A 13,718-nucleotide genomic window follows, 5' to 3' on the forward strand; every position below is an offset into this window, starting at 1 on the left:
GAGCTGTAGTTTATTGAGTGCATCTTCTTCCCTGTAATGCGGTGCGTTGGGACACCGGCGCTAACAATAGTGACTGGCTGCTGTGCGAGTCTCCGGGAGAGCCACTGCCAATGGGAGGACAGCAGCCTAGTTGCTTCCAGGAGGAGAAGCAGGAGAAGCATTACCCGCCCCTCCCCCACTCGCAGTACCTCCAGGCCCCATCCGCGGCACCCGCACACCACCCCCTCCACCACCCATGGTGGCTCCGGACCCCCACCCACGGCACCCACGCACCTGCGGTGGCTCCGGACCCCCACCCACCGCACCCGCCCCTCCCCCACCAACACCACCCCCGCAACCACCCCTCCCCCACCAGCGTCCCCCCTCCCCCATCCGCGTCTCCCACGCACCTGCCACACCCCCAACCACAGCCCCCCACGACTGTGTGAAGAGCGCCCGTAGGGCGCGGTGAATCACCTAGTAATAAATAATTACTGCTGTATTTGGGAAGATACAGTGATCACAGCAGCTCTGCTCCAAGCTCTTTAAAATGTTCTTTTTCTAGCAATACTGTCCACACACAATAAGTAGCCGTCCACGCTTGATGACCATTTTCACCCAATATTAAAAATGTGCCCATGATTTCATCCTATCCCCTCCATCCCTAGTAATGGTCATTTCTCTGACGTCCTAAGTGGATGCTGGGACTCCGTAAGGACCATGGGGATTAGCGGCTCCGCAGGAGACTGGGCACAACTAAAGAAAGCTTTAGGACTAACTGGTGTGCACTGGCTCCTCCCACTAAGACCCTCCTCCAGACCTCAGTTAGATTCTTGTGCCCGGCTGAGCTGGATGCACACTAGGGGCTCTCCTGAGCTCCTTGAAAGAAAGTATATTTAGGTTTTTTATTTTACAGTGAGATCTGCTGGCAACAGACTCACTGCAGCGAGGGACTAAGGGGAGAAGAAGCGAACCTACCTAACAGGTGGTAGTTTGGGCTTCTTAGGCTACTGGACACCATTAGCTCCAGAGGGATCGACCGCAGGACCCGACCTTGGTGTTCGTTCCCGGAGCCGCGCCGCCGTCCCCCTTACAGAGCCAGAAGCATGAAGAGTCCGGAAAATCGGCGGCAGAAGACTTCGGTCTTCACCAAGGTAGCGCACAGCACTGCAGCTGTGCGCCATTGCTCCTCATGCACACCACACACTTCGGTCACTGATGGGTGCAGGGCGCTGGGGGGGGCGCCCTGAGGGCAATATATGACACCTTGGCTGGCAAATCTACATCATATATAGTCCTAGAGGCTATATAGATGTAAAATTACCCCTGCCAGTATTCCAGAAAAAGCGGGAGAAAGTCAGCCGAAAAAGGGGCGGGGCTTCTCCCTCAGCACACTGGCGCCATTTTCTCTTCACAGTGCAGCTGGAAGACAGCTCCCCAGGCTCTCCCCTGTAGTTTTCAGGCTCAAAGGGTTAAAAAGAGAGGGGGGGGGCACTAAATTTAGGCGCAATATATGTATACAAGCAGCTATTTGGGGAAAAATCACTCAGTTATAGTGTTAATCCCTGCATTATATAGCGCTCTGGTGTGTGCTGGCATACTCTCTCTCGGTCTCCCCAAAGGACTTTGTGGGGTCCTGTCCTCAGTCAGAGCATTCCCTGTGTGTGTGCGGTATGTCGGTACGGCTGTGTCGACATGTTGGATGAGGAAGGTTACGTGGAGGCGGAGCAGAGGCCGATAAATGGGATGTCGCCCCCTGTGGGGCCGACACCAGAGTGGATGGATAGGTGGAAGGTATTAACCGACAGTGTCAACTCCTTACATAAAAGGCTGGATGACGTAACAGCTGTGGGACAGCCGGCTTCTCAGCCCGCGCCTGCCCAGGCGTCTCAAAGGCCATCAGAGGCTCAAAAAACGCCCGTTACCTCAGATGGCAGACACAGATGTCGACACGGAGTCCGACTCCAGTGTCGACGAGGTTGAGACATATACACAATCCACTAGGAACATCCGTTACATGATCTCGGCAATGAAAAATGTGTTACGCATTTTCTGACATGAACCCAAGTACCACATAAAAGGGGTTTTATTTTTGGGGAGAAAAAGCAGCTAGTGTTTTGTTCCCCCATCAGATGAATGAATGAAGTGTGTGAAGAAGCGTGGTTTCCCCCGATAAGAAACTGGTAATTTCTAAAAAGTTACTGATGGCGTACCCTTTCCCGCCAGAGGTTAGGTCACGTTGGGAGATATCCCTTAGGGTGGATAAGGCGCTCACACGTTTGTCAAAATGTGGCACTGCCGTCTTAGGATACGGTCACCTTGAAGGAACCTGCTGATAAAAAGCAGGAGGCGATCCTGAAGTCTGTATTTACACACTCAGGTTATATACTGAAACCTGCAATTGCCTCAGCATAAATAGTGCTGCTGCAGCGTTGTCTGATACCCTGTCAGATAATATTAATACGCTAAGACAGGGATAATATTTTGCTAACATTGAGCATATTTAAGACGTTGTCTTATATATAAAGGATGCACAGAGGGATATTTGCCGGCTGGCATCCAGAATTAATGCAATGTCCATTATGCCAAGAGGGTATTAGAAACCCGGCAGTGGACAGGTGATGCTGCCTGTAAAAGGCACATGGAGTTTCTGCCTTATAAGGGTGAGGAATTGTTTGGGGATGGTCTCTGGGACCTCGTATCCACAGCAACAGCTGGGAATAAAAAAATTTTACCTCAGGTTTCCTCACAGCCCGTATTTTCAGGTACAGTCCTTTCGGCTTCAGAAAAGCAAGCGGGTCAAGGGCGCTTCCTTTCTGCACAGAGACAAGGGAAGAAGGAAAAAAGCTGCACCAGCAGCCAGTTCCCAGGATCAAAAATCTTCCCCCGCTTCCTCTGAGTCCACCGCATGACGCTGGGGCTCCACAGGTGGAGACAGGTGCGGTAGGGGCGCGTCTCGGGAACTTCAGGGACCAGTGGGCTTGCCCACAGGTGGATCTCTAGGTTCTGAAAATAGTATCACAGGGATACAGGCTGGAGTTCGAGGCGACTCCCCCTCGCCGTTACCTCACATCAGCCTTGCCTGCTGCCCTCGGAGAAAGGTAGTACTGGCGGCAATTCACAAGCTGTACTTCCAGCAGGTGAAATCAAGGTACCCCTCCTTCAACAAGGCCGGGGTTACTATTCCAAAATGTTGTGGTACCGAAACCAGACGGTTCGGTGAGACCCATTCTAAAATGGAAAGCCTTGAACACTTATATACGAAGGTTCAAGTTCAAAATGGAATCGCTCAGGGCGATTATTGCAAGCCTGGAGATTTTCAGGGTATCACTGGACATCAAGGATGATTACCTGCATGTCCCTATTTACCCTCTTCACCAGGAGTACCTCAATATTGTGGTACAGGATTGTCATTACCAATTCCAGATGCTGCCGTTGGTCTGTCCCCGGCACCGAGGTATTTACCAAGGTAATGGCCGAAATAATTATCCCGTACTTGGACGATCTCCTTATAAAGGCGAGGTCCAGGGAGCAGTTGTTCGTCGGAGTAGCATTATCTCGGGAAGTGCTACAACAGCACGGCTGGTTTCTGAATATTCCAAAGTCGCAGCTGGTTCCTACGACGCGTCTACTGTTCCTGGGTATGGTTCTGGACACAGAACAGGATAAAAAGGTTTTCTCCCGGAGGAGAAGTCCAAGGAGTTGTTGTCTCTAGACAGAGACCTCCTAATACGTATACAGGTGTCGGTGCATCAATGCACGCGAGCCCTGGGAAAGATGGTAGCTTCTTACAAAGAAATTCCTTTCGCCAAGTCCCATGCAAGGATTTTCCAGTGGGATCTGTTGGACAAGTGGTCCGGGTCGCATCTTCAGATGCATCGGCGGATAACCCTGTCTCCATGGGTCAGGGTGTCGCTGTTGTGGTGGCTGCAGAGTGCTCATCTTCGAGGGGGCCGCAGATTCGGCATACAGGACTGGGTCCTGGTGACAACGGATGCCAGCCTTCGAGGCTGGGGGGCAGTCACACAGGGAAGGAACTTCCAAGGCTATGGAAAAGTCAGGAGACTTCCCTACACATAAATATTCTGGAACTGAGGGCCATTTACAATGCCCTAAGTCAGGCTAGACCCCTGCTTCAACACCGGCCGGTGCTGATCCAGTCAGACAACATCACGGCGGTCGCTCATGTAAACCGACAGGGCGGCACAGGAAGCAGGATGGCGATGGCAGAAGCCACAAGGATTCTCCGATGGGCGGAAAATCATGTGTTAGCACTGTCAGCAGTGTTCATTCCCGGAGTGTACAACTGAGAAGCAGACTTTCTCAGAAGACACGACCTCCACCCGGGAGAGTGGGGACTTCATCCAAAAGTCTTCCAAATGATTGTACACCGTTGGGAAAGGCCACAGGTGGACATGATGGCGTCCCGCCTCAACTAAAAGTTACAAAGATATTGCGTCAGGTCAAGGACCCTCAGGCGATAGCTGTGGACGCTCTGGTAACACCGTGGGTGTACCAGTCGGTGTATGTGTTCCCTTCTCTGCCTCTCTTACCCAGGGTAATGAGAATAATAAGAAGGAGAGGAGTAAGAACTATACTCATTGTTCCGGGTTGGCCAAGAAGAGCTTGGTAACCAGAACTCCAAGAAATGATCTCAGAGGACCTATGGCCTCTGCCGCTCAGACAGGACCTGCTGCAGCAGGGGGCCTGTCTGTTTCAAGACGTACCGCGGCTGCGTTGACGGCATGGCGGTTGACCGCCGGATCCTGAAGGAAAAGGGAATTCCGGAGGAAGTTATCCCTATGCTATTTAAAGCTAGGAAAGAAGTGAACGCAAACCATTATCACCGCATATGGCGAAAATATGTTGCGTACTGTGAGGCCAGGAAGGCCCCAAAGGAGAAATTTCAGCTAGGTCGATTTCTGCACTTCCTACAGTCAGAGGTGACTATGGGCCTAAAATTGGATTCCATTAGGGTCCAGATTTCGGCTCTATCGATTTTCTTCCAAAATTGAACTGGCTTCACTGCCTGAAGTTCAGACTTTTGTTAAGGGAGTGCTGCATAGTCAGCCCCCGTTTGTGCCTCCAGTGGCACCATGGGATCTCAACGTGGTGTTGGATTTCCTGAAGTCGCATTGGGTTGAGCCACTTAAATCCGTGGAGCTATAATACCTCACGTGGAAAGTGGTCATTCTGTGGGCCTTGGCGTCGGCCAGGCGTGTATCAGAATTGGCGGTTTTGTCATACAAAAGCCTTTATCTGTTTTTTATATGGATAAGGCGGAATTGAGGACTCGTTCCCAATTCCTTCCTAAGGTGGTATCAGTTTTTCATGTGAACCAACCTATTGTGGTGCCTGCGGCTACTTGGGACTTGGAGGATTCCAAGTTACTGGATGTAGTCAGGGCCCTGAAAAGTATATGTTTCCAGGACAGCTGGAGTCAGGAAAACTGACTCGCTATTTCTCCTGTATGCACCCAACAAGCTGGGTGCTCCTGCTTCTAAGCAGACGGTTGCTCGCTGGATCTGTAGCACGATTCAACTTGCACATTCTGCGGCTGGACTGCCGCACCCTAAATCTGTAAAAGCCCATTCCACGAGGAAAGGGGCTCTTCTTGGGCGGCTGCCCGAGGGGTCTCGGCTTTACAATTTTGCCGAGCTGTTACTTGGTCGGGTTCAAACACTTTTGCAGAGTCTACAAGTTTGATACCCTGGCTGAGGAGGACCTAGAGTTTGCTCATTCGGTGCTGCAGAGTCATCCGCACTCTCCCGCCCGTTTGGGAGCTTTGGTATAATCCCCATGGTCCTTACGGAGTCCCAGCATCCACTTAGGACGTCAGAGAAAATAAGATTTTACTCACCGGTAAATCTATTTCTCGTAGTCCGTAGTGGATGCTGGGCGCCCATCCCAAGTGCGGATTGTCTGCAATACTTGTATATAGTTATTGCCTAACTAAAGGGTTATTGTTGAGCCATCTGTTGAGAGGCTCAGTTATATTTCATACTGTTAACTGGGTATAGTATCACGAGTTATACGGTGTGATTGGTGTGGCTGGTATGAGTCTTACCCGGGATTCAAAATCCTTCCTTATTGTGTCAGCTCTTCCGGGCACAGTATCCTAACTGAGGTCTGGAGGAGGGTCTTAGTGGGAGGAGCCAGTGCACACCAGGTAGTCCTAAAGCTTTCTTTAGTTGTGCCCAGTCTCCTGCGGAGCCGCTAATCCCCATGGTCCTTACGGAGTCCCAGCATCCACTACGGACTACGAGAAATAGATTTACCGGTGAGTAAAATCTTATTTTTTCTGCTCTACTAACCACTGCCTGTCTGATTTGAGAGTCAGTACTGTAGTCCATGCTCCTCCCTCCTAGTACAATGCGTACAGCTCTGACTCTCAAATAAGCTGATGCTCCAGACTTCACCTTAATGTAACCATTAAAGTCTAGTGTTCTGTGTTTGGATGGACTTATTATTTAAGCCTGACTGGAGGATTTTAATTAGAAAGGACACAGAATTGGCTCAGATAAACCCCTATCGACTAGAACCATTGTAAGTAGACCTGAATGAGCTGTGGAAGTGAGCCAGGCACCCAGTCACTAGGGGATCATTGCCGACAACCTATCAGGGTACTCACCTTCACTGTTGTTTCATTTATAGGGACCTGGAGAAGCAAAGGGAGAGTTCTGCATCTGAAATAGTACACAAAAAGCAAGAGGCAGAGGCTGCCGTGAGTGTTATATTTCATTTACCTCCTATGTGTACAATGTAAATGCTATGGCGATGGGAGTAAAGGAAAATCCGTTACATGCTGTACAATAATCCACATATGCTCAAGCCCTGTCCATGTTGATAGGGGTGATGTAGAGTGTGGCACAGCATAGAGGGAAGAGGGGCATGGCTGAGCAGAAGGTGCAGTGCAGCATAGAGAGAAGAGGGGCATGGCAGAGCAGAAGGTGCAGTGCAGCATAGAGAGAAGAGGGGCATGGCAGAGTGGTAGGTGGGGCATAGCAGAGTGGTAGGTGGGGCATAGCATAGAGTGAAGATGGGCATGACAGAGCAGAAGATGGGGAACAGCATAGAGGTAATGGGGGCATGGCAGAGCAGAAGGTGAAGTGCAGCATAGAGAGAAGAGGGGCATGGCAGAGCAGAAGGCGCAGTGCAGCCTAGAGAGAAGAGGGGCATGGCAGAGTGGTAGGTGGGGCATAGCATAGAGAGAAGATGGGCATGACCGAGCAGAAGATGGGGAACAGCATAGAGGGAAGAGGGGCATGGCAGAGCAGAAGGTGCAGTGCAGCCTAGAGAGAAGAGGGGCATGGCAGAGTGGTATGTGGGGCATAGCATAGAGAGAAGATGGGCATGACAGAGTAGAAGATGGGGAACAGCATAGAGGGAAGAGGAGCATGACAGAGCAGAAGGTGCAGTGCAGCATAGAGGGCAGAAGGGCATGGCAGAGTGGTAAGCGTGGTGCAGCATAGAGGTAAGAGTGGTATGGCAGAGCAGAAGGTGCGGAACAGCATAGAGGGAAGAAGGGCATGGCAGAGCAGAAGGTGTAGCACAGCAAAGACTGAAGAGAGGCTTGGCAGAGCAGAAGGTGTTAGCGCAGCATAGAGGGACAAGGGGCATGGCAGAGCAGAAGGAAGATGGGCATGGCAGAGCAGTAGGTAGGCAGCAGCATAGATAGAAGAGGGGCATTGCAGAGCAGACTGTGTAGCGCAGCATAGAGGAAAGATGGGCATGGCAGAGCAGAAGGTATAGCGCAGCATATAGGGAAGATGGGCATGGCAGAGCAGAAGGTAGGGAGCAGCATAGACGGAAGAGGGGCATGGCAGAGCAGACGGTATAGCGCAGCATAGAGGGAAGAGGGCATGGCAGAGCAGACGGTATAGCACAGCAGGAAGAGGGCATGGCAGAGCAGACGGTAGGGAGCAGCATAGAAGAAAGAGGGCATGGCAAAGCGGAAAGTGAGAATTAAAGATGGAACGTATAGAGGCAATTGCTTACAATGGCAATGAGGCACGGCAGAGAGGCAGGAGGGGCATAGCATGTTCTGGGATTAATAGCCATTACTTTAGCAGTGCACACCGATACATGCAGCATGAAGTATGCCTTATTGTTGGTCACAGTAAGTAGCTTTGTGCTTGTCCTGTTACATATATGTAACCTCACACAGCCAATATGGCATCTGTACACATCTTATTTAGGCCGGACCTGGGGACATTCTGATTCTTTCCGTTGCTGTACCCCTGGATACAGTAGCCGAACATTTTACCACCTTCTCCAGAGTGGTTGTAAATCTATTCTGTGGACATGAAACAATCTGCCTGCATGGGATATTGGTAGACCGCATTCCACAATGGAACTGATGTGATGGAAGTGCAGAGGGGACTGTATTACTGACCCGGAACAGACACAGATCTGAATGGTCATTGTGTAAATGAACATATACAGTAGAAGGATTCAAAATAAATTAAATGTATTATCATTTAGAAGCCCGACAGGGAAACCATGTTCCCCATACTTGGGGACTTTACTGCCCCTCCACTCCCAACCTAAAGACAAGCGTAGGGGTGACGGGAAGAAAGCCACTCTGCTGTAGAAATTGTTATTGGGCGTTGGGTCGTTTGGGAGGAGGTTTAAGTGGGGGGGAAAACTTTTGCCAAATTCCATTAAATCTTTTTGGGGGATTGTTAAGCATTGCAGCTGATTTCATGTGCCCTTCATCGACTGTCTGTCTATGACACTTCATTAATACCTATCAGCCACTGAAATCGGAAATAAACCCTAAACTACTAACACAGGCTATTTGGTCTGATTCTGAGCAAAACAAAAGAAAGCAAGATAACTTTGCATCTGGACAAACTATGTTCAAATACATTTATTTTAATTTTCTGTTACATCCTAGAGGATACTAGGGTCCACATTAGTACCATGGGGTATAGACGGGTCCACTAGGAGCCATGAGCACTTTAAGATGGTCCCGTTTCTCTGCTAACAGGACACTGAGCTCCTGAGGGAGCCATTCGCAAGCCACACCATGGCGCTGCATACCCTCCCGCAGCACGCCGCCACCCCCTAACAGAGCCAGAAGATGAAGAGTGGTGGGGGGTGTGGCCTAGCTACTGTGAGGAACAGACACACTTGCCTTGAGCTCCCCACTCCCAGAGGCTTAAACGGGTTATTTTTAACCAAAAACCCCTCACAAAGTACCCCAATTTATAGAACCCCATCTACAGCACTCAGGGGGACACTTAGACTGCGACCTCAGAATCGGGGAGCAACTGGAAAAAGCTCCTGCGGATTGAGGCCCAGTCGCACCCTCCAGCCTGGGGCCTCGATTTTGGCGTGGACCCGACGCGGCCTCCTACCGTCCCGCAGGCCACCGAGCACCCTCCGGACGCAGCACCCCCCCCCTCCCAACGGTGCTTAACTACCCACTGCTGCCGCTAATATCAACACTCACCAAACAAACGGCGCTGGGTGCTGCCCCAGCCAGGAGTGTTCCGTCCGGCGGCCATATTGGAAGGGGCAGACTTTCGGGACGGGCCCCGCACAGCAGGCTGCACTTGTCTGACAGACCCGGTGAGACTCTCCACACGACGACTCCGGGCTCCGCTCACCGCCAGACGCGTCTCATAGACCTGCCCGACCTCCGACCCTCGCCACAGCTCCTCTGCACTCGGCGCACGGATCCGTCCGTCGGCCATCTTGGAGGTGGCGTCCGGCCGCGGCGAGCTCCACGCCACCAACGCAACCCTCCACACACACTACGGAGGCCTCCCCGCCACCGGACCCCCCCCCCCCGAAGGTACACAGCCCCCCACAGCTACTCACACTCACCCTCACACAAATTAGCACTCTAATCACGAGTGCACTGTCCGGCGGCCATATTGGAGGTGGCAATCACTAATAGCAGGCACCACACCACCGCTTGCATTGCTCGGCTGGGCCCAGTGCGACTCCACACAGGGCTCCGCTCACCACTGGACACCTCTGCCTGAATTGCCAGGCTACTGCCGCACTCAACTCCCGCATACCAAACGGACCCGCTTGGCGGCCATCTTAGAAGAGGCAGAGGCAGCAACTCCACACCACCAGCACCGCCGCCCACATCAAACACTGTGGATCCTGGTTGGGGGACCCCGCTGGACACTCCTTGGGACCCTGTACCTCTGCTTTACTGCTTTATTGGAAGCACACACACACACACACGGCCCTCGAGACACCGGCCGACATACCACCGTTTCAAAACATAGCTCCTGAACCCCCCCTCCCTCTGGATGGTGCAGCTCATCTGCGCCCTCTATTTCATTCCTATCTTACAGAAGATGAAGAGTGGTGAGTACAATGCCGGCGTCCCAGTTAGCGGGGCGCCAGCGGGAATGGCGGCACAATGGCTGGAGTGCAGCTCTGACTGCAGGCTGCGCTTTAGGGGGCTCAGACAGACACGCGCTGACGGTATGTCCCGCTGTGAGAGGCGCGCTGAGCCTCCGCTGATGCCCACACTGGCCACAACGTACTAACAGGGATTTTAACTCTTGGTTAAACATTTTTTACCTCAGGGCCAGTATAAAAAATGCGGGAAGCCGCGCGCCATTACAGGGGGTGGGGCTTCACTCAGAGCGGATACTACAACTCTCCAGCACCATTTCCCTCTGCAGCTCATACAGGCAGCATTCCCAGGGACGCGCAGCTCCTCCACAAGGACTCCAAGTCTCCTCCGTGGTACCAGAGGGTCTTAGTAAAGGTGGGGAGCAAGTTTAAGATTATAACCACTACTAAGGTGCTTATTTCTGTGCGACCCAGCTAGGTTTTACCTTGCTAGAAGGGGCGCTGTGTGGCTGGCTCTGATTTCTGTGTCTCTCTGAGGACCCTGCCTACATATACTGTGTTTTCACTAGTGTGTGTGTGTGTGTGTGTGTGTGTGTGTAGGTGCCCCTTTACAATCATCTCGAGGGACTGTGTGTTTTGTACAGCAGAATGTCTCTCACTACCCTGTACTCCCAGTCCAGTGGGGATGAACCCCCATGGTTGGCCTCCATTAAAGGGATGAGTTCAAATATTTCTACTAAGCTGTCTCATACTGAGATGTGGGTGAACCCTGCCAAAATGTTTCAGATCCCTAAAAGGCTGATTTCTTCCTTTCCTGCGGAGGATAGGAAGAAATGGGAAAACCCACCGATTGTGGACGCATCAGTGTCCAGGTTGTCGCATACTATAGTCTTACCGGTTCCCAGGGGACCACAAGATTGAGACCACTCTCAAATCTTTATACACTGCGGCTGGGGTGGCCCAGAGACCCACTATTGCTTGTGCATGGATCACTAGGGCCATTGCTAAGTGGTCAGGTAACCTAATTGACGGCTTAGATTCCTTACCCAGGGTAGAGATTATTTTACTCCCACAGCATATTCAGGATTCTGCTAACTTTATGGTGGAGGCCTTAAAGGAAATTGCCATGGCAGTGTCAGCATGCAGAGGCTTGTGGCTACGCCAGTGGACTGCGGATGCGGATTCCAGGAAAGGCGTGGAAAGCCTACCATTCACGGGTGAGGCTCTTTTTGGAGATTAACTGGATACGTGGATATCCAAAGCTACGGCGAGTAAGTCTACATACCTTCCTTCCGCAGCAACCCCAGCTAGGAAAACCTACTCTGCTCCAACTCTGCAGTCCTTTCGGAATGCAAAATTTAAAGGAAAATCCAAGGGTTCTTCTACAACCTTCCTAGGCGGTAAAAGTTAACCCAGAAAACCCGCTGCTGCAGGTTCTCAGGAACAGACCTCCGGATCTGCTTCCTCAAAGCCTTCAGCATGACAGTGGACCGCACTGCCTGGAAGACAGGCAGGTGGGAGCCCGGTTACGTTATTTCAGTCACATATGGACGATATCATGTCAAGATCCCTGGGTCAAAGAGCTTATCGCACAGGGATACAGACTGGAATTTCAGGAAAGCCAACCACCCAGATTCTTCAGATCCGGCTTACCAGCTTCTTCAGAAGCTAGTTTGACTTTACAGGCAGCGATTCAAAAACTGGTACAGACTCAGGTCATTGTTCCAGTTCCACTACACCTACAAAACAAGGGTTATTATTCCAACCTGTTTATAGTACCGAAACCGGACGGTTCGGTAAGGCCCATTTTAAACCTCAAGCCACTGAACCCCGTACTTACGGGTGTTCAAATTCAAGATGGAGTCTCTGAGAGAGGTGATCTCAGGTCTGGAGGAAGGGGAATTCCTGGTGTCTCTCGACATCAAGGATGCGTACCTTCAGATTCCGATTTGGCCGCCTCATAAGACATATCTAAGGTTTGCCCTGCAGGACTGTCACTACCAGTTTCCACCAAGGTGATGGCAGAGATGATGTTTCTCCTCCGCAAACAGGGAGTGAACATCATACCATACCTGGACGACCTACTGATAAAAGCGCCTTCCAGGGAGAGGTTGTTGGACAGCATCGCCCTCTCAACCAGACTTCTCCAGGATCACGGGTGGATTCTGAACCTGCCAAAATCCCACCTGGAACCAACACGGAGGCTTCCGTTCCTAGGAATGTCCTGGATACGGAGGAACAAAAGGTGTTCCTTCCCTTAGAAAAGGCATTGGTAATCCAGTCAATGGTGCGGGATGTCCTAAAACCAACCCGGATATCTGTGCATTTGCCTTCTGGGGAAGATGGTAGCCTCTTACGAGGCTATGCAGTATGGAAGGTTTCATGCTAGGCCATTCCAGCTGGATCTGTTGGACAAATGGTCCGGATCACATCTTCACTTGCACCAGAGGATATGTCTGTCGCCAAAAGCCAGGATTTCTATTCTGTGGTGGCTCCAGGCTTCTCACCTGACCGAGGGTCGACGTTTGGGATTTAAAATTGGATTCTGCTAACTACGGATGCAAGCCTCAGAGGTTGGGGAGCAGTCACCCAAGGGGAACAGTTCCAAGGAAAATGGCCAAGTCAGGAAGCCATTCTTCCAATCAACATTCTGGAATTAAGGGCCATGTACAACGCCTTTCCCCAGGCATCGCATCTTCTTCAAGATCAAGCCATTCAGGTTCAGTCGGACAATGTGACGTCCGTAACGTACACAAATCGACAGGGCGGAATGAGGAGCAGAGCTGCAATGACAGAGGTAACAAAAATTCTCCTCTGGGCAGAAAGACACGCGGTGGCACTGTCGGCAATCTTCATTCCAGTAATAGACAACTGGGAAGTGGACTTCCTCAGCAGACACGACCTCCATCCAGGAGAGTGGGGCCTTCACCCGCAGGTGTTCGAGTCCTTGACAAGTCGGTGGGGAATTCCACAGATAGACATGATGGCCTCTCGTCTCAACAAGAAACTAAAGTGGTATTGTTCCAGGTTGAGGGACCCACAAGCAGTGGCGGTAGACGCTCTGGTGACTCCATGGGTTTATCAGATGGTTTACGTGTTCCGACCTCTTCCACTGATCCCAAGAATTCTCAAAAGAATAAAAAGGGAAAAGGTTCAAGCGATTCTCATTGCTCCAGATTGGCCGAGAAGGGCCTGGTACGTGGATCTACTGGAGTTGCTCCTGGAGGACCCGTGGCCTCTACCTCTGCAAGAGGATCTTCTGCAGCAGGGGCCGTTCGTTTATCAAGACTTACCGTGGCTTCGTTTGGCGGCATGGAAGTTGAACGTCAGATTTTAGCCCGGAAAGGTATTCCGAACAAGGTTGTTCCAACCCTGATCCAAGCTAGGAAAGGGGTAACATCTAAACATTACCA

General features: G+C 51.4%; 1 protein-coding gene across 1 annotated transcript in view; it reads left to right on the forward strand.

Moving 5' to 3' along the window:
• DNAJC11 (DnaJ heat shock protein family (Hsp40) member C11) overlaps nt 1-13,718 on the forward strand; it is a 298,464-nt gene that overhangs the window by 268,488 nt on the left and 16,258 nt on the right. The window contains exon 12 of the mRNA XM_063943394.1: nt 6,634-6,703. Coding sequence (XP_063799464.1) covers nt 6,634-6,703 — 70 coding nt within the window. The remainder of the gene's footprint in view (nt 1-6,633; nt 6,704-13,718) is intronic.

This window comes from Pseudophryne corroboree, chromosome 10 (genome assembly GCF_028390025.1).
Source record: "Pseudophryne corroboree isolate aPseCor3 chromosome 10, aPseCor3.hap2, whole genome shotgun sequence".
Taxonomy (NCBI): Eukaryota; Metazoa; Chordata; class Amphibia; order Anura; family Myobatrachidae; genus Pseudophryne; species Pseudophryne corroboree.